At 43.0% G+C, this 18,809-nt stretch overlaps 1 protein-coding gene across 1 annotated transcript in view; it reads left to right on the forward strand.

Moving 5' to 3' along the window:
- The first annotated feature begins 356 nt into the window (after positions 1 to 356).
- The window catches only part of LOC135515776 (pleiotrophin-A-like), a 44,281-nt gene continuing 25,828 nt past the window's right edge, over positions 357 to 18,809 (forward strand). The window contains exon 1 of the mRNA XM_064939504.1: positions 357 to 594. Coding sequence (XP_064795576.1) covers positions 530 to 594 — 65 coding nt within the window. The 5' untranslated portion in view covers positions 357 to 529. The remainder of the gene's footprint in view (positions 595 to 18,809) is intronic.

Below are 18,809 nucleotides of genomic sequence, written 5' to 3' on the forward strand. Positions count from 1 at the left end.
ATTAAAATGTATTTTTTCCTCTGTGGGTACTGTTCTCCATGCTGTTGTCCATGTTGTTCTTCATGTTGTTTTATATCCTGTCAGAGCCCATCTGTAGCTAACCCCACCCCAACCCAACTCAACCCAACCTCTCGCCCTCTCACTCTCTTTCTCTGTCCCCAGTGTGACTACATAGCTCCAGTTCTGTCTCTAAGTGCTCCCTCTCCTCCCTCCTGTCTCCCTCTCTACCCCCTCTTTCTCTCTCCTCTTCTCTCTCTCTGAGTGCTGCTCCCCTGCCAAGCGGGCCGTCCCTGGAGTGACCTTGTGGCAATGAGATCCTGATCACGAGTCAGGAAACCAAGCTTTTCAGAACGCCCTCCTCTCTCAGCAACATAAATGAGAGGGTGAGAGAAAGAGAGAGAGAGGGGGGAAACAGCTATCGTTTGCCCAGACCTGTGGAGAGACAAGAGTGAGAGAGTAAGTGAAAGAAAGAGAGGGAGGTAGAGAGAGAATTAGAGAGAGAGTGACTGACAGCAGGGGTGAGGAGCAGATGAGAGGAGAGTTCACACAAACTATTGCAAAGCGTTGGAACAACCACCAGACCTCCAGTTCAAAGTAAGTACTTATAACCGGAGCAAGGTGCACACTTGGATGTGTGGTGGTAGTTGGGTGACCAGGAGAGATGTGGCGTGTGAAGCTATTGGGGCTGAGATGAGGAGGGAGATTTCAGAACTGTGAGAGGCAGACAGGGACTAGCGATGCTGGGAGTCTGTGGAGTATGAATGGGCCGAGACTCAATCAGATGAGTCCAACTGTAGCCTAGACGGATATGGACAATTAGTGATGGCAGAAGGAGCGTAGGGGGAGTGTTTGTGTTGTGGGATAGTGGAACTGGTGTCTTTGAGTTGGCAGCATCATTATTAACTCTCTGTGTAGTAAGTGTTCTCTGGCTTGCTTTGTTTTGGATGTGCCACGTCCCAGGCTAATAATACACTAAACACTGCGACAAACCAAAGTATCGCTCGAGAGCCTTTTTGTGAAGTTTTTTTTCCTCTATTATAATTTATGGTTGCAGATACTAATCACCACAAGCTATGGGTGTTTTTTTTGTATCCCTTTCAGCACGCTGTTGATGTAAACCATCTTGATTGTCCATGTGTTTTCTATGGTTTATTCAGTTCTGAACGTGGAAGAAGCAGGTATAGGAACATAACAGCTCTTCTTTTTTCATTAACAAAGGATTTATAATTTAAACTGGATATATTTCCCTTTTCAGGCTTCGTATGAGAGACAAACAAAACAGTAAAGAACAAGAAGCTCAAATCAAGCTCATGAGGAAATGACAGTAGTAGAGAGAGCTGCAGGGCTTTGTGTTTACCATCTCCCTGTAACATTTAGTGTTTGCATTACAGTAAGGGATTAACTCCAAAAGTAGCATTTATCCAAATACTTAGTATGCTGTAGGAATCGTTGCAAACTTCAAGACTTCTAAGAACATCTGTTTCCTCTAGTCTAAAACGATATTTAGTTTTTCTTCATATTGTAGCACAACTGCTTGAATCACTCCATCAGTCAAGTTTCACAATTCTACAGAGGTGCACGCCCACCAGAACATAACCCTTCATTCTCCAAGCATCATTCGACTAGTCATTTTATTGCCTCTGTTTGGTATCCTCTTATAAAGACCTATGCTTGCAGTGTATGTGAGTGTGTTTGACAGAGCGTATTTGTGCGTGGCCGTGCATGTGCATGCGCATGTGTGTTATTGGGGACAGTGTTTTTCCCAGGATATTGTAATTTGGGTCAGGCCTGACTGGAATGAGAAACCGAGGGCATCGGTATTGTAGCACTCCTATGGTTGAGCAGACCTTGCGCCTGTGTTGCCATAGTTATGTTCACCCCTGGTATAGGAACCCAAACTTCGACCAACATCTCTAGCATTCCTACTGTGTACAAAAGAGCCCTGGTCTCGATCTAGATTTAAATGAGCTTTGGCCAGTTCATTGCTTTAGAAGTAACACATGGTGTGTTCCTAATGAAAGAACTGGGAGATTAAACATGAGGCAATAGGTGGAGAGATGAGCTTGAGAAACCAGCTTTGGTCAGTGGGAAGTCAAGCTCATTGAGAGACCCGAGGTGGAGCTGAGCTGCCCGGATGGAAGCCAGAAGGGTGAGCTAACTCTCACATAACCAGTCCCATTTGTCAATGTGCACTGGCAATTATGTAAGGGCTGGCATTTGAGGAAGATAAGGCAAGGCACATTTTACGGATCCTGCTTTCCCTCAATGTTAAGTTGCCCCTCACATTTCAAACACTTGATATTTCCATGTGTGACACTGAGAGATGTTATTCAGCATGGAACACAAAGCCAATGCATTTCACCCATCTATACAAATGCTGTGTCACATGACCACTCTCCATGGAAGACCTGGAGCAATAAGGTATAGAATGGTCTGTGAGATGCCTAACAAGGCTGCTTCACAGTGGGGAAGGGAAGCACTCTCAAAGGAGCCAGGTCAGGTCTATAGGGAGTAAGTGGCTGAGAGAGAGAGGGAGGGTGGGAGGGATAAGGAAAATGGACAAAGATCCCCACATTGAGTGGCTGGTTCATTCATGTGGTGTACACATTGACCCCTCACATCACATGTAGGCTGAACAGAGATGGGATATGGGGAGGGAGGGAGAGGGCTGCCAGACCCAAACCAGAGACGGACCCCAGTCTCGGCCCTGAGTAGCCGTTCCCCTGTTTGCACCGGATAGCCCTCACTGGCTCTTGTCATGCCATTGACGACCTAGGAAGTTGGCAGTACAGCACAAACAGTTCTGGGACCAGGCTGAGCTCGGAAGTGCATGGGCTGTATGCTGTTCGGTACTGTAGCTAGACTAGAGCCGTCAGCTGGGACCCTGCAATAAGAGAGATAAGGGTCAACAGTGTCCACTATCGCAGAGCAAGAAGAGGCTACTAAGATACTATGATACTAAGAGATGACTGGCTCTCTATTTCATCAAATCTTCTCAGAAAGTCCATTGGTAATCATGACATGGGATTTAGTCTGAGCTGATGGCCTGTGTCGTTTAAATGGTTAAATTGTCAATTGAGGATATGCACATATTCTAATTGAGATGTCAATTAGGCGGCTATTTCATTACAACAAAACCGTAACAATCTCTGGCTTACTGAACATCCTTAAAGCCAGTGGCCCATTGCTTGACATGACAGAGTCTCTTTGTAGGGAGGAACATCCTTGATGGCGCTGGCAATGACTTTTGTTGTGGGGAATCTGATGGGTGCATTTTTGTGTGAATCATGTCTGTGTCCATCTGTTCGTGTGTCTGTCCGTGTTTTTGTCTATCTTACTGTGTGTGTGTGTGTATGTGTGTGTGTGTGTGTGTGTATGTGTATGTGTGTGTGTGTGTGTGTGTGTGTGTGTGTGTGTGTGTGTGTGTGTGTGTGTGTGTGTGTGTGTGTGTGTGTGTGTGTGTGTGTTTGATGGGACAGACTTCGAATCACATAACCACGTACATCGAACTTCAGATTCAGACCACCTTTCCACTAATGGCCAAATAATATATTCTTAGGAATGTTATGAATATAAACTGTCTGGAGAGTATCTGTATTGTGGAGAGCTAGTTTGCCTGTGGTCATATTAATATCTGACTCTGACTGTGACGTACTGTGGTTTGGCCCTTGTTTCGGCCTCATTGGCTGTATGATCCGCTGAGGAACAGTGATGGCCAGAGGCCTTCCACCCTGATCAATTAGTTCATTAGTCTCCCACAGTCACAGCTTGGCCGGCATACTCCTGGCACCGTCCCTTGGCGTCTGATTGGCCCACACTGCTGGTGAGGTCATAGGTCAGGGTGTTGATGTCTGTCTACTGTACATACCAATTACACAAGAAAGGAAAACTTGATATGTGACCTGACAGGGAATGTGTGTGTGTGTGCCTGCATGTGCGTGCATTCCCATGCATGCGTATGTAATCAGTCAAGTTGAATCAGATGTTTGTGACTGTGGAATAGAATGCAAATAAAGCCTCCCTACAATCCTGTTGAATTATAGCCCTACTGTCCAAGTATCCTTGCCTCAAGAGGTGACTGGTGCCCTGAGAGAAGTTTGGAGTCCAGCGTCTGTTTGATAGAAGTTTAGAGTCCAGCGTCTGTTTGATAGAAGTTTAGAGTCCAGTGTCTGTTTGATAGAAGTTTGGAGTTTGGTGTCTGTTTGATAGAAGTTTGGAGTCTAGTGTCTGTTTGATAGAAGTTTGGAGTCCAGTGTCTGTTTGATAGAAGTTTGGAGTCCAGTGTCTGTTTGATAGAAGTTTTGAGTCCAGTGTCTGTTTGATAGAAGTTTGGAGTCTGGTGTCTGAGTGTGTATAGAATGACAGCCTGTTTGTGTTTGTCTAATGAACTGAGAGAACACAGGAGGGAGAAGATAGGGAGATGGAGAGAGAGAGATATAGGGATGGAGAGGGAGGGAGAGGACAGAGAGAGAGATAGGAAAGAGATAGCAAAAGAGAGAGCAAGAGAGAGAGAGCGACAAAGATAGAGAGCAAAGAGAGGGAGAGAGCAAAGAGAGAGCCCAAGAGTGAGAGCGAGAGAGAGCAAGAGAGATAGAGAGCAAAGAGAGAGAGCAAAGAGAGAGAGCAGAGAGAGCAAGAGAGAGCGAGAGAGAGGAAAGAGAGAAAGAGGAAAGAGCAAGAGAGAGGAACGAGAGAGAGTGAGAGAGAGGAAAGAGAGAGAGGAAAGAGGGAGAGAGAGGAAAGAGAGAGAAGAGCAAAAGAGAGGAAAGAGAGAGAAGAAAGAGCAAAAGAGAGGAAAGAGAGAGAGAGTGAGAGAGAGCGAGAGAGAGGAAAGAGAGAGAGGAAAGAGGGAGAGAGAGGAAAGAGAGAGAAGAAAGAGCAAAAGAGAGGAAAGAGAGAGAGAGAGTGAGAGAGAGCGAGAGAGAGGAAAGAGAGAGAGGAAAGCGAGAGAGAGCAAAGCGAGAGAGCAAGAGAGAGAGAGAGAGAGAGAGAGAGAGAGAGGAAAGAGAGAGAGAGAGAGAGTAAGAGAGAGCGAGAGAGAGGAAAGAGAGAAAGCGAGTGCGAGATAAACGTTCTGTGTTTGTGTGTACAGGCTGCAGTTACCACACCATGGGGGACCAGCCTGTTTGTGTTTGTCTAATGAACTGAGAGAACACAGGAGGGAGAAGATAGGGAGATGGAGAGAGAGAGAGTAGATAGAGGGATGGAGAGGACAGATAGAGAGATGAGATATAGAGAGAACAATGAAAGAGGGGGAGGGGGAGAGAGAGAGGAGGAGAAAGAGACAGCGAAAGGGATGAGGGGAAGAGAGAAAGAGGAGAGAGAGAGAGAAATAGAGGGGTAGAGAGAGAGAGAGAGAGAGAGAGAGAGAGAGAGAGAGAAAGGGGGCGATCTATGCTTTCATATCTGTGTCATGTGGCGTTATGGATTCTTGTATGTGGTGTGTAGAAGTGTGATTCAGAGCCATTCATCAATCATAAAGCAAATTCTACATAGTGACATTTTATGAAAGGAGGGCATGATAAAATCCATGCTTACAGTACATTGCATTGTTAAAATTGACTGGTTTACATAAACTAAGTAGAGTATGGCTGGGTTAACCCCTGGATGGGAGACCACATAGGAAAGTGTGGTTGCTGTTGTTGGAGGTGGTGCTCAAGGGCCAGTAGTAACCTTATGGTATGAAACTCACATATGAAACTCACCAAGTACTGAACATGCTTACTGATGCATTTAAATGCACTATATAAATGCAACAATCCATTACATACAACATTAAATGTGTCCTTTTATGCGTATTGGGAAAATGAAACTATCCACGTCCCTTTCAGCAACCTTTCCTGGCAATAATGGTGCCTATATAACATTTAACACTCCTTGGGGGCACAATAACATGACATACAATGTATGTGCCGCCTCCAATGCAAAAATCTAAATGTTCAAATCTATGAAGGCAATCAATGCTAATCTCATTTTATGTTACCTGACCTTTTAGCACTGTGGCTGAGTTACTTCGATCCACCGTAGAGGATTTTATTCAATATTATGGCTGCTGTTAATCAGAAAGGAGACTGTCGTAAGGCGTAAACAGTGCAGGGGAGATACAGAAGATGATCGAGACACCCACCAAGAATACTCCCCATATTGGTTTGATGAACCATAGTCCGTCCTTAGGGGACTGTCAGTCTGTCTGCCCTTGACAGGTAGTCTGTACAGACAGACACAACTGAGAGCCATTTCCACTGATGTGGCCAGTCCACTCAAGGTGAATGGAAAGATTAACTGAGCGCGAGCAGTATCCTGCAGCATTCCACCACTTTGTTTTCTTATTCCATTCTCACTGCTAATAGGATGACTAATGCAAATGAGAGATGCAGTGGAATGGGGATAATAGCCTAATGACAAGGCATTGCACGGCTCAAATGGAAAGTTCTGATGGAATAAAGTTAGACAGCCTATAGCCGATATACTGTGATGCGGAGATGATTTCGAAACTCTACACTTCTGTGTAGCTAGCGGATGGATGAATGTTTATGATGATTGTAAGGATGTTGCCAACAGACCATCATCACAAATGACATTCGAGCCAATCCTTTTGTCAATAATCTGTTTGGATTGGTCTCTGACTTGATCAATTCTTGTTAAAAACAGGAGAATACGTTGCATGTCCATGGTCAAGTCTGCAATCAATGCCAGATATCCTCTTATCTTTGTTCTGGACGTGTTTTTTTATTTATTTTATTTTTTATCTGCATCAGTTATGGATGACGGCTGTTTTTAAAGTTGCCTGAATTGGAGATGTTGCAAAAAGCTATATTTCAAAGTCCTTTTTAAAGTCAAATGCAATCAGACTTTGTACACTAAAGATGGAGCTTAATCCTACTCCATTTAAATCTCACCAGGTTTTAATCGGACTCTGTGGAGACGTTCACAAGCTGATAGCGTTCTGGGATGTTTTTACTTCTTTGAGGGATGCATTCAGGAGTGAGAGAATGATTTGATAACTTTACCACATAGAATGGCTAGGGGGGATTAGGTAAGCCCACTCTATGGAGCTAAGACCAAAGCAGTGCTTGTACCCACCAATAGGTGATCAGAGCTTCAGGATCACAACAATTATGAGGAGGGTTGCCATCAGCAGCGCCTCAGGGGGATGTTCAAGAATGTTTTTTATCCCTGTTCTCATTAAACCTCCCACTAAATTCCCCCAGACTGACTTGTGTGGCTCAGAAATCCCTTTGCAAATCCCTCACTAAGGAAACAATCTTCAATGTGCTTGAAGTTGCGTCTTCAATGTGGTGGATTATGGCTCTCACACATACTGTGTTTGTTGTGGAGAGAGGGAGAGAGGGATAGAGAGAAAGAAGGAGAGACAGAGAGGGAGAGATGAAGAGAGAGAGGGAGAGAGGAAGAGAGCTGGAGAGAGAGAAAGAAGGAGAGAGAAATGAGAGAGAAAGGAAGAGAGTGAAAGAAAGAGAGAGAAAGAAGGAGAGAGAGCGGCGAGAGGAGAACGATGGAGAGGGAGGAAGAAAGATGGAGAGAGAGGGAGAGAGGAGAACAATGGAGAGGGAGGAAGAAAGATTGAGAAAGAGAGAGGAAGCGGAATGGAGGAGAGAGCGAGAGCGAGAGACAGACACCCCATTAGTCATACATTAGTATTCTGTCCACAGCTCATAGTGAGAGACAGCCGGTCTACACTAAGACCAGAGAATGGATGGCTCATTAGAACTTTCTACTCTTTTTTTTACCAATAGCTCAAATTCTCCTGACCCTATACAAAAGGCAGAGAAACACATCCATGTTTCAGAAGGCAGAGAAACACATCCATGTTTCAGAAGGCAGAGAAACACCTCCATGTTTCAAAATGCAGAGAAACACCCTCATGTTTCAGAAGGCAGAGAAACACATCCATGTTTCAAAAACCAGAGAAACACCTCCATGTTTCAGAAGGCAGAGAAACACATCCATGTTTCAGAAGGAAGAGACACACATCCATGTTTCAAAAGGCAGAGAAACACTTCCATGTTACAGAAGGCAGAGAAACACATCCATGTTTCAAAAGGCAGAGAAACACTTCCATGTTTCAAAAGGCAGAGAAACACCTCCATGTTTCAAAATGCAGAGAAACACCCTCATGTTTCAGTTTCAAAAAGCAGAGCAGAAGGCAGAGAAACACATCCATGTTTCAGAAGGAAGAGACACATCCATGTTTCAAAAAGCAGAGAAACACCTCCATGTTTCAGAAGGCAGAGAAACACATCCATGTTTCAGAAGGAGACAACATCCATCTTTCAGAAGGCAGAGAAACACCTCCATGTTTTAGAAGGCAGAGAAACACTTCCATGTTTCAGAAGGCAGAGAAACACATCCATGTTTCAGAAGGCAGAGAAACACATCCAGAAGGCAGAGAAACACATCCATGTTTCAGAAGGAAGAGACACATCCATGTTTCAAAGGCAGAGAAACATGTTTCAGAAGGAAGAGACACACATACATGTTTCAAAAGGCAGAGAAACACTTCCATGTTTCAGAAGGCAGAGAAATACATCCATGTTTCAAAATGCAGAGAAACACCCTCATGTTTCAGAAAGCAGAGAAACACATCCATGTTTCAAAAAGCAGAGAAACACCTCCATATTTCAGAAGGCAGAGAAACACATCCATGTTTCAGAAGGAAGAGACACACATCCATGTTTCAAAAGGCAGAGAAACACCTCCATGTTTTAGAAGGCAGAGAAACACTTCCGTGTTTCAGAAGGCAGAGAAACACATCCATGTTTCAGAAGGCAGAGAAACACATCCATGTTTCAGAAGGCAGAGAAACACATCCATGTTTCAGAAGGCAGAGAAACACATCCATGTTTCAGAAGGCAGAGAAACACTTCCGTGTTTCAGAAGGCAGAGAAACACATCCATGTTTCAAAAGGCTGAGAAACACATCCATGTTTCAAAAGGCAAAGAAACATAGATTCCAACGAAGTTCAGGGGTGATCTACTTGTGTTAGTGAACCAACACTCCATATTCTCCTCAGGAAAGGTGGGAGAAACCAAGGTCCAGAGAGAAAGGTAGTCGGGCAGGTAGAGGAAATTGTTGAAGCAAGCTTGTTTCTCGTACCCCTCGGATGAACACTAACGGTTTGCCCCATACATGTAACTGGGTAATGCCCCTGGTGATTTGAGTCTGCTGGTTGAGGGGGCTTTTTTGTCCCCCCCCCCCTCCAGGCCAGACACCCCTGGAGCTGCTCGGAGAGAGCCCCTGGGGACTAAATGGACCAGTGCATTGTGAGCTGAACATTGATGCTGCACTGTGGACACTGTCAGACTGTTGTGAGAAGGAGCCAACAGCTAAACTGGCATCAACAACCAGAGTTGGGTAGGTTACTTTCTAAATATAAGCCATTACAGTAACTAGTTACAGTGCCTGTCCAAAATTATCAGTAACGTAACTTTGGATTACCCAAACAGAGTAACGTAATCTGATTACTTTTGGATTACTTTCCCCTTAAGATGCATTAGAAGAAGATGAAAAAGATCCCTCAAACGCATTTGATGTGATTTCATAGTGGTCTCTGATTCAATGCTGAATTGAATGTCATTGAGAAAATAGAAAGTTGTCATGTTTTTTTCTCTCTCATTTCTCTCTCCTTCTTTCTCTCTCCTGATTTTCAATGCTGAATTGAATGTCATTGAGAAAATAGAAAGTTGTCATGTTTTTTTTGCAAACATCCTTTCTGAATTTAAATGTAATCCAATTAGTAATCGTCTACTTTTTTGAAAGTATCTGTAATCTGATTACAATATTTTAGCTGGTAACGGATTAGTTGTAGTTGTTTTTGTAATCAGATTACATATAATCACTTACTCCCCAACCCAGTTAACAACCAATTTCTGCAACTATGCTGGATGTGTAACCAGGCCAACCCAGTACAGCTCAGCTTGGTTTGACTCAGTAGTGTGAAAACAGTATTAGATAACTATACAAACACACACCGAGACAGACAGGTCAAGATCATAAAAAAAACGTGTGATTTGAAATGAGTTCTTCAGTTTTTGCATACCAATCTGTTGTGATGTATTCTCTGAGGGGGAAACCACATATGCCATAACCTGTTTGTCTGTGTGACCCAGTTCAATGTGACAGAGGTGGTCAGAGAAGGCATGGCACGTTGCACAATCAACCACACTTCAACTCACGGAAAAGGAGTGTGTTTCTGCCCAGTCTGGAGTCATGTTCTGTGGCATGTTGAAAGGGCCCGGTCAATGCTCTGGGCTGTGCTGTGTCTGTGAGCAGGTGGCCGGAAACTATCTTGAATCCCACCATGACCAGAGACAGTGATGGGACACTGCCAGAAACATTTTGTTTTTCTGAGAAGAAAACATAGGGATTGAGTGGAGGTTGTCGTGTATGCTGGCTCCCAGGAGTATAGTTATTCCCTTTGAGGAGGATGAAAGTGGAAAGCTATAAGCACTCTATAGCAAAAAAGAGCTCCTCAATGTACTTGCATGTTGACCTTCGGAAAGAAGCATGTATTTAGGTTCTACTAACCACCGGTCCTGGCAACCCACACTGCGTTCACCTGGCAACCCACACTGCGTTCACCTGGCAACCCACACTGCGTTCACCTGGCAACCATCATTGCGCACACCTCTTCCCCATCGTTAAGCACACCTGGACTTCATCATCACCCTGATAACTCTCCGTTCATATAGCCCTCAGTTGTCTCATTCATCAGGCACTGTTGGTTTTGGTTATGTTCAGTATGCAGCTTCTGTTTTGTATTATTGTCATGTTTATTATTAAACTCACCTTCGGCACCTGCTTCCTGACTCCCTGCGTATACGTTACAGATACTCATGTTGTTGGGTTAATAGGGTGTACATCCCAAATGGCACCCTATCCCTAGGGGTCCTGGTCAAAAGTAGTACACTATATAGGAGTAGGGTGCCATTTGGGAACCAGGATAACAATACATGTGTGATGGATGGGGATAGCATGTGTTGACGAGGCCAGTGATGTGAACAGATGAAGTTGGTAGACAGGGTTGGCAGATCCTCAGTAAGGAGAATAAATGAAATAGCCTCAAACAAACTGAGGCGGGAATTTCACATGCAAACACTTTTACTCGTGTGTGTGTGTGTGTGTGTGTGTGTGTGTGTGTGTGTGTGTGTGTGTGTGTGTGTGTGTGTGTGTGTGTGTGTGTGTGTGTGTGTGTGCATGTTTGGGACCTTTGGTTTTGGCAATGGGAGTAGCTAAAGCTGACTAAGACGTAGAGTTGATGTTGTATTTTATGTGTAGTACTCTGATTCAAATGTGCCAAGGAGACACTAATTGTTTCATGTCAGAATTTTTCTGATTAGTATGGCTTTGGGACAATAACATTGAAAATACCTAGCTAACAGTGGAGGCTGCTGAGAGGAGGACGGCTCATAATAATGTCTGGAATGGAGTCAATGGAATGACATCATTCCATATCATTGGTTGATTCCATTGACTCCATTCCAGCCATTATTATGAACCGTCCTCCCCTCAGCAGCCTCCACTGCCAGCTAACTAATAACACTTTTAGGCTGCTGGAACATTTTCATAATAAAGGCTGGACTTGACTTCATACAATGCATACCAATATCAAACGACAAATCAATGCAACGACAAATAATTTTTCTCAGATGAATCTTTTAGCATCAGTAAATAATGTGTGCATATAGTAGTAGTACATTCCACAGCCATTGCACACAGAAACAGACAAACAAGCCTCTGTCGGTTTTATTGTGGAATAAATTAGGCAGCGTTGCTGTGTATCGGATTCCCATCAGCCCTCTCTGCTGACTGACGTCACAGGGCCCGAGGCGTTGGATCTCTCATGGCTCTGCTGCACATGTTTTCGACAGTGGCTGGCTGGCTGCATGCTCTTCATCAAACAGCTCTATTAGCCCTATATCTCTACAGTGCTATATCTCTAGCAGATCATCCAAAAGTTCTAGTATCCCTATATCTACAGACTAGCAGATCATGCAACAGATAAGGTATCCCTATATCTCTAAATCAAATCAAATAAATCACATTTTATCGGTCACATACGCGTGTTTAGCAGATGTTATTGCGGGTGTAGCGAAATGCTTGTGCTTCTAGTTCCGACAGTGCAGCAATATTTAACAAGTAATATCTAAAAATTTCACAACATATACCTAATACACACAAATCTAAGTAAAGGAATGGAATTAAGAATATATAAATATATGGATGAGCAATGTCTGAGTAGCATAGACTAAGATACAGTAGACAGTATAGAATACAGTATATACATATGAGATAAGTAATGCAAGATATGTAAACATTATTAAAGTGACATTATTAAAGTGACTAGTGCTCCATTTATTAAAGTGGCCAATGATTTCAAGTCTGTGTATGTTGGCAGCAGCCTCTCTGTGCTAGTGATGGCTATTTAACAGTCTGATGGCCTTGAGATAGAAGTTTTTCAGTCTCTCGGCCCTAGCATTGGTGCACCTGTATTGACCTCGCCTTCTGGATGATAGTGGATTGAACAGGCTGTGGCTCGGGTGGTTGTTGTCCTTGATGATCTTTTTGGCCTTCCTGTGACATCGGGTGCTGTAGGTGTCCTGGAGGTTTGGTAGTTTGACCCTGGTGATGCGTTGTGCAGACCGCATCACCCGCTTGAGAGCCCTGCGGTTGTGGGCTGTGCAATTGTCGTACCAGGTGCTGATACAGCCAAACAGGATGCTCTCAATTGAGCATTTGTGGAAGTTTGTGAGGGTTTTAGGTGACAAGACAAATGTCTTCAGGCTCCTGAGGTTGAATAGGCGCTGTTGCGCCTTCTTCATCACACTGTCTGTGTGGGTGGACCATTTCAGTTTGCCAGTGATGTATACCCCGAGAAACTTTAAACTTTCCACCTTCTCCACTGCTGTCTCGTCGATGTGGATAGGGGGGTGCTCCCTGTTTTCTGAAGTCCATGATCATCTCCTTTGTTTTGTTGATGTTGAGTGAGAGGTTATTTTCCTGACACCACACTCCAGGAGCCCTCACCTCGTCTCGTCGTTGTTGGAGGCTAGTATCAGCTACATTTATGCCTTTACTAGACTATGGGGATATTTTATATATGAACGCTTCCGCTCAGTGTTTGAGATCAATTGACACTCTTTACCATGACACTTTGAGATTGATTTTAAACTGCAAAACCCTTACGCACCACTGCACTTTGTATACCAGGGTTGGCTGGCCTTCTCTAGTCACTCGTAGGCTCAGTCACTGGACTTGAGCCATTTTGAGTTTACTACCTTTTTATTTGTGCATTTTTATTGTTCAGAAATGTGGTGGGTACTCTCTTCGTTCGCTGGACTTTATCCTGCTAACTGTTCCAAATGTCCGAACTGAATTTGGTAAAAGGGCTTTTATATGCTCTGCGCCATCGTCTTGGAACACCTTACAAAATACTTTTAAACTGGAAGAACTTGTCCCGATTGATGTTTTTAAATCACTGAAGGATTTTGAGGCTGATTCCCTGACCTGTCAATGTTTTTAATTTGCTGTTTTATACTCTTGTGAATTCAATGGTTTTTACTAGATTACTTGTAGTTTTTCACATTTTTTGTAATAACTTTTGTAATGACTTGGTGCTGCCTATATTGGCCAGGGCGCTCTTGAAAAAGAGATTTTAATCTCAATGAGCCCTTCCTGGTTAAATAAACGTTAAATAAATAAAATAATATAAAAGTTGGTAATCAAGCCTACTACTGTTGTGTCATCTGCAAACTTGATGATTGAGTTGGAGGCGTGCATGGCCAAGCAGTCATGGGTGAACAGGGAGTACAGGAGGGGGCTGAACACGCACCCTTGTGAGGCCCCAGTGTTGAGGATCAGCAAAGTTGAGATGTTGTTTCCTACCTTCACCACCTGGGGACGGCCTGTCAGGAGGTCCAGGACCCAATTGCACAGGGCGGGGTTCAGACCCAGGGCCTCGCTCTTAATGATGAGCTTGGAGGGTACTATGGTGTTGAATGATGAGCTATAGTCAATGAACAGCATTCTTACATACAACTTAACTGATGAAAACCAGATACAAAGCATTCAGAAAAGATATTGAACTATATACAGTGCCAGTCAAAGGTTTGGACACACCTACTCATTCAAGGGTTTTTCTTTACTTTTTATATTTTCTACATTGTAGAATAATAGTGAAGACATCAAAACTATGAAATTACACATATGGAATCATGTAGTAATCAAAAAAGTGTTACACAAATCAAAATATAGTTGAGATTTTAGATTCTCCAAAGTAGCCACCCTTTGACTTGATGACAGCTTTGCACACTCTTGGCATTCTCTCAAACAGCTTCATGATGAATGCTTTTCCAAGAGTCTTGAAGGAGATCCCACATATGCTGAGCAGCTGTTGGCTGCTTTTCCTTCACTCTGCTGTCCAACTCATCCCAAACCATCTCAATTGGGTTGAGGTCAGGTGACTGTGGAGGCCAGGTCATCTGATGCAGCATTCCATCACTCAAGGAGAGTGCATTCCATCACTCTCTTGGTCAAATATCCCTTACATAGCCTGGAGGTGTGTTGGGTCATTGTCCTGTTGAAAAACAAATGATAGTCCCACTAAGCGCAAACCAGCTGGGATGGCGTATCGCTTTAGACTGCTGTGGTAGCCATACTGTTTAAGTGTGCCTTGAATTCTAAATAAATCACTGACAATGTCACCAGCAAAGAACCACCACACTTCATTATCCATGCTTCACGGTGGGAACCACACCTGTGGAGATCATCCGTTTACCTACTCTGCGTCACACAAAGACACGGCGGTTGGAACCAAACATCTCAAATTTGGACTTATCCGACCAAAGGACAGATTTCCACCTGTCTAATGTCCATTGCTCATGTTTCTTGGCCCAAGCAAGTCTCTTCTTCTTATTGGTGTCCTTTAGTAGTGGTTTCCTTGCAGAAATTTGACCATGAAGGCTTGATTCACACTGAACAGTTTATGTTGAGATGTGTTACTTGAACTCTGTGAAGCATTTATTTTGGCTGCAATTTCTGAGGCTGGTAAATCTTATGAACTTATCCTAACTCTGGGCCTTCCTTTCCTGTGGCGGTCCTCATGAGAGCCAGTTTCATCATAGCGCTTGATGGTTTTTGCGACCACACTTTTCAAAGTTCTTGAAATGTTCTGGATTGACTGACCTTCATGTCTTAAAGTAATGATGGACTGTCGTTTCTCTTTGCTTATCTGAGCTGTTCTTGCCAGAATATGGACTTGGTCTTTTACCAAATAGGGCTATCTTCTGTATACCTCCCCTACCTTGTCACAACACAACTGATTGGCTCAAAAGCATTAAGAAAATTCCATAAATTAACTTTTTACAAGGCACACCTTTTAATTGAAATGTATTCCAGGTGACTAACTTATGAAGCTGGTTGAGAGAATGCCAAGCGTGTGCAAATCTGTCATCAAGGCAAAGGGTGGCTACTTTGAAGAATCTAAAATCTAAAATACATTTTGAATACTAGATGATTCCATATGTGTTATTTCCTAGTTTTGATGTTTTCACTATTATTCTACAATGTAGAAAATAGTACAAAAAAATTAAGAAAACCCTTGAATTAGTAGGTGTGTCCAAACTTTTGACTGGTACTGTATATTTTTAATTATCTTTGAGAAATTAGAACTAACCGTCAAATAAAAGCTAGACAGTCAGCGAAAAGTTAAAGGCCATTCAGAGTACCTGCCCATTGACTTTGTTATAATTTTTTACAAGAAGAACACAGCATTATCCATTGCAAAATACATAGAATTGCAATAAATTTAAAACTGGAAAATTGTCCCTGCTCCATGTAAAACTGTGTAGAATTGTTGGAAATTAGCTTCGAAGCTCTCTTAGAGTTTCCACTTCCTCTTCCAGTGAACTGTGGGGAGGTCACAATAACGAACCTGTCTACCAAGTCTTTTCATTTTAAAACGTTGATTACTTCTACTTGCCATTATCATTCACCTGATAAGACAAGACGCACATCTTTGTGTCGCCGGTTGGCCTTTTGAGCAATGTTTCTCAACCTCCGGTTCTGGGACAAGCATCGGTCCCAGGGATGATGCTGACCGCTACCTCTGATGGTTCGCTGACATTCATCTTTTTGTCAGTTTTAAAGTTAGTTCCAGTATATTGTCATCGGACCCTTAAGTAGGAAGTACCATAGCTTAGAGAAAACGTTGGAGAAACACAGGATTTGAGGAATATACTTGTATACTGGAGGCATGGCCCATCCCATGGCCCTCCATCCAAATAGCCCCGAAGACAATGCAATAACATTGACTTGTTTAGGCTTGGAGTCATGTCCTTGACGTAACAGGGCTGTCCAATCTGTTCACACTCACCATTTTCAATAAATAACCTCCCTCTCTGCATCCCGGGGAGCTGAAAATAATACGGTCTCTGAAACCAGGGATATAGTGCATCTAGCCCCTAATGACAGATGGTGTAATTCATTTAAATTAGCAGAAAGGCAAAAATAGAAGTGCAAGAAGTTGAATAGAGACAGCGCTCCATCCACGTGCCTGTAAATATCTTGGAATGGGTTTCTGGCTCCATATTCAGAACACACACACACACCCACTGGGCAAAAAATTGGTTGAATCAATAATGTTTCCACTTCATTTCAACCAAATAATTCAATGTGATGATGTTGAATCAATGTGGAAAACTGATTGGATTAGAAAAACAGTAATCAATGTTAGGAAATTTCATCATTTTTTTCAGACAATTTTTAAGCTAAATCCAATGACATGGTGAACTATTTTGTGGATTTCACATTGAAGTTACGTTAGTTGACAACTCAACCAAATGTCAATCAAAACTAGACGTTGAACTGACCTCTGTGCTCAGAGGGAATGCAGTGTTTGTTTGCCGACAGACACGAGAATAAGACTCTCTGGAAGAGAAATTAGACTATTAAATGTACATGGCAGATGTGAGCCTCTCTCTCTCATGACAATCTGGTGCTTGTACCACGGAGGGTGATCATTCTGCTTTGACTACTGTCGCGTACTTACTGAATTTTGATTGATTGGGCACTATGGCCAAATGTATTTCTCCATTCAGACTGTGTTGTCTGTCTTTGTTGTTTAGTGTCTAATCCAAAATGGTGGGCACTCAGGAGAAGCACCAGTGTCAAATTCCTGTTCCTCCACTACTCGCATTTGATCAGCGTCTCATAGGACTGATATTTGAATGATTCAGGCTCATTGGAGACTTGGTGTAAAATCAAAGCCTGCCAAAATGATTTGTTATCATAGATGAATTGTTTTCGCCTCAGGGCACAGAACACCCTTAACATGCCAGACACAACAAGTCCTTCATAGTCCATGCATAAGGGAATACATGATCTGAACATCACAAACATGTTATTCAGCCATGGTACTGAGCCTGCCTGTTTATGAATGACTGGAAACGTCCTATATGTGAAATCATACAGTAGCCCTCTATCACTGGGAGGATTTGACATGTTACAGTAACTCTCATAAATGTTATAACACTGGTCCTCATTTCTCCAGGCAGTACCTAAGACAGCCCAGAAGAGGGCAGTGTGTAGTTAATGAGAAGGACTAGAACTCAAGCGTTTCCATGACTTTGAATGCAACAAAAGCCGTTCTCTCAAGAGACAAAAAACTCCTACACATGGAGGTCTCAGTGAAGTTGTGACCATAGATATAATTTAAGCCGCTAGAACAAGAAATATTATGAAGAGAAATCAATGGAAACACCCGCTATACTAAGACACAAAAGAGACTCCAGATGTGTGGAAGCCAAGCAAGGCAGAGAGCTGTAAGCATGATGAAGCACAAGGCCATTGCTGCCTGTATTAGCAGAGGAAGACAGTAGAGCCTGTTCAGTATTTCATGAGAGAAGGGATGTGGGCTGCATTTAGCAAGTCACAACGTTTTGGAAGAAATAGAAACGGATAGAAATATAAACTGTAGAACAAACACGCCTCTGTAGAAGAAGGAATAATGTCCGCTCTATTCTTGACTTTCTACTTGCAACGATCCATAAAGGTTGCCTATTGAACAAAGGCCTGGTGCTTGTTTAGGATTACACAACAGAATGGAGGGGGAGAGAGGTTGCTGTGTGTCTGCTACTACTACAAATCATGAGAGCATTCTGCTGTCTGTCAGTTGACTCCAGTCGGTGCCCAAAGTACTTAAAAGCAATTGGATCTCTACGTCATACAGTTGGAAGCCCCATCAAAATTAACTAAATCTGTTCTGGAACGTGAGAGCATTTTGTTCATGGTGGAGTATTGGGGTGTATTTAATAGAAAAGCACAAAAGCTTCTGTAGGTCTGTATGATAAATGCTTTATAAATGAATATGTCACGGTATAATAGTAAAGGTTACGATACATGAGCACTCTAACACTTGGTGGGAGAGGAAGATTAGGTTTTAATCACAAGGAAGGATGGTAAGAGATATAATTCAGCACACCCACTATATACCACCAACATGTAGACATTTACTGTATGTCGTCAAAAAGTAGTAACTTATTCCTGATGCCGATATTAAGGTTGCCTTCAGTTCCCCATCTTCCTACTCCAAGCTAAGGACCTGCTCCAACAACTTGCCTACGATCAAATCACATGAACTTGAATAACCTTTGAGGGTTATTAAAATGCAGTTGTTGATCGAGAGCTCAAAGAACATTTTCAATCCTGTTTAGTCTAGACTACTATCCACCCAGACAGATCAGCACAGACACGACATCCTCCCCGGGCTGTTTATCTACACTTCAATGTTAAC

Source organism: Oncorhynchus masou, chromosome 27 (genome assembly GCF_036934945.1).
Source record: "Oncorhynchus masou masou isolate Uvic2021 chromosome 27, UVic_Omas_1.1, whole genome shotgun sequence".
NCBI classification, from domain to species: domain Eukaryota; kingdom Metazoa; phylum Chordata; class Actinopteri; order Salmoniformes; family Salmonidae; genus Oncorhynchus; species Oncorhynchus masou.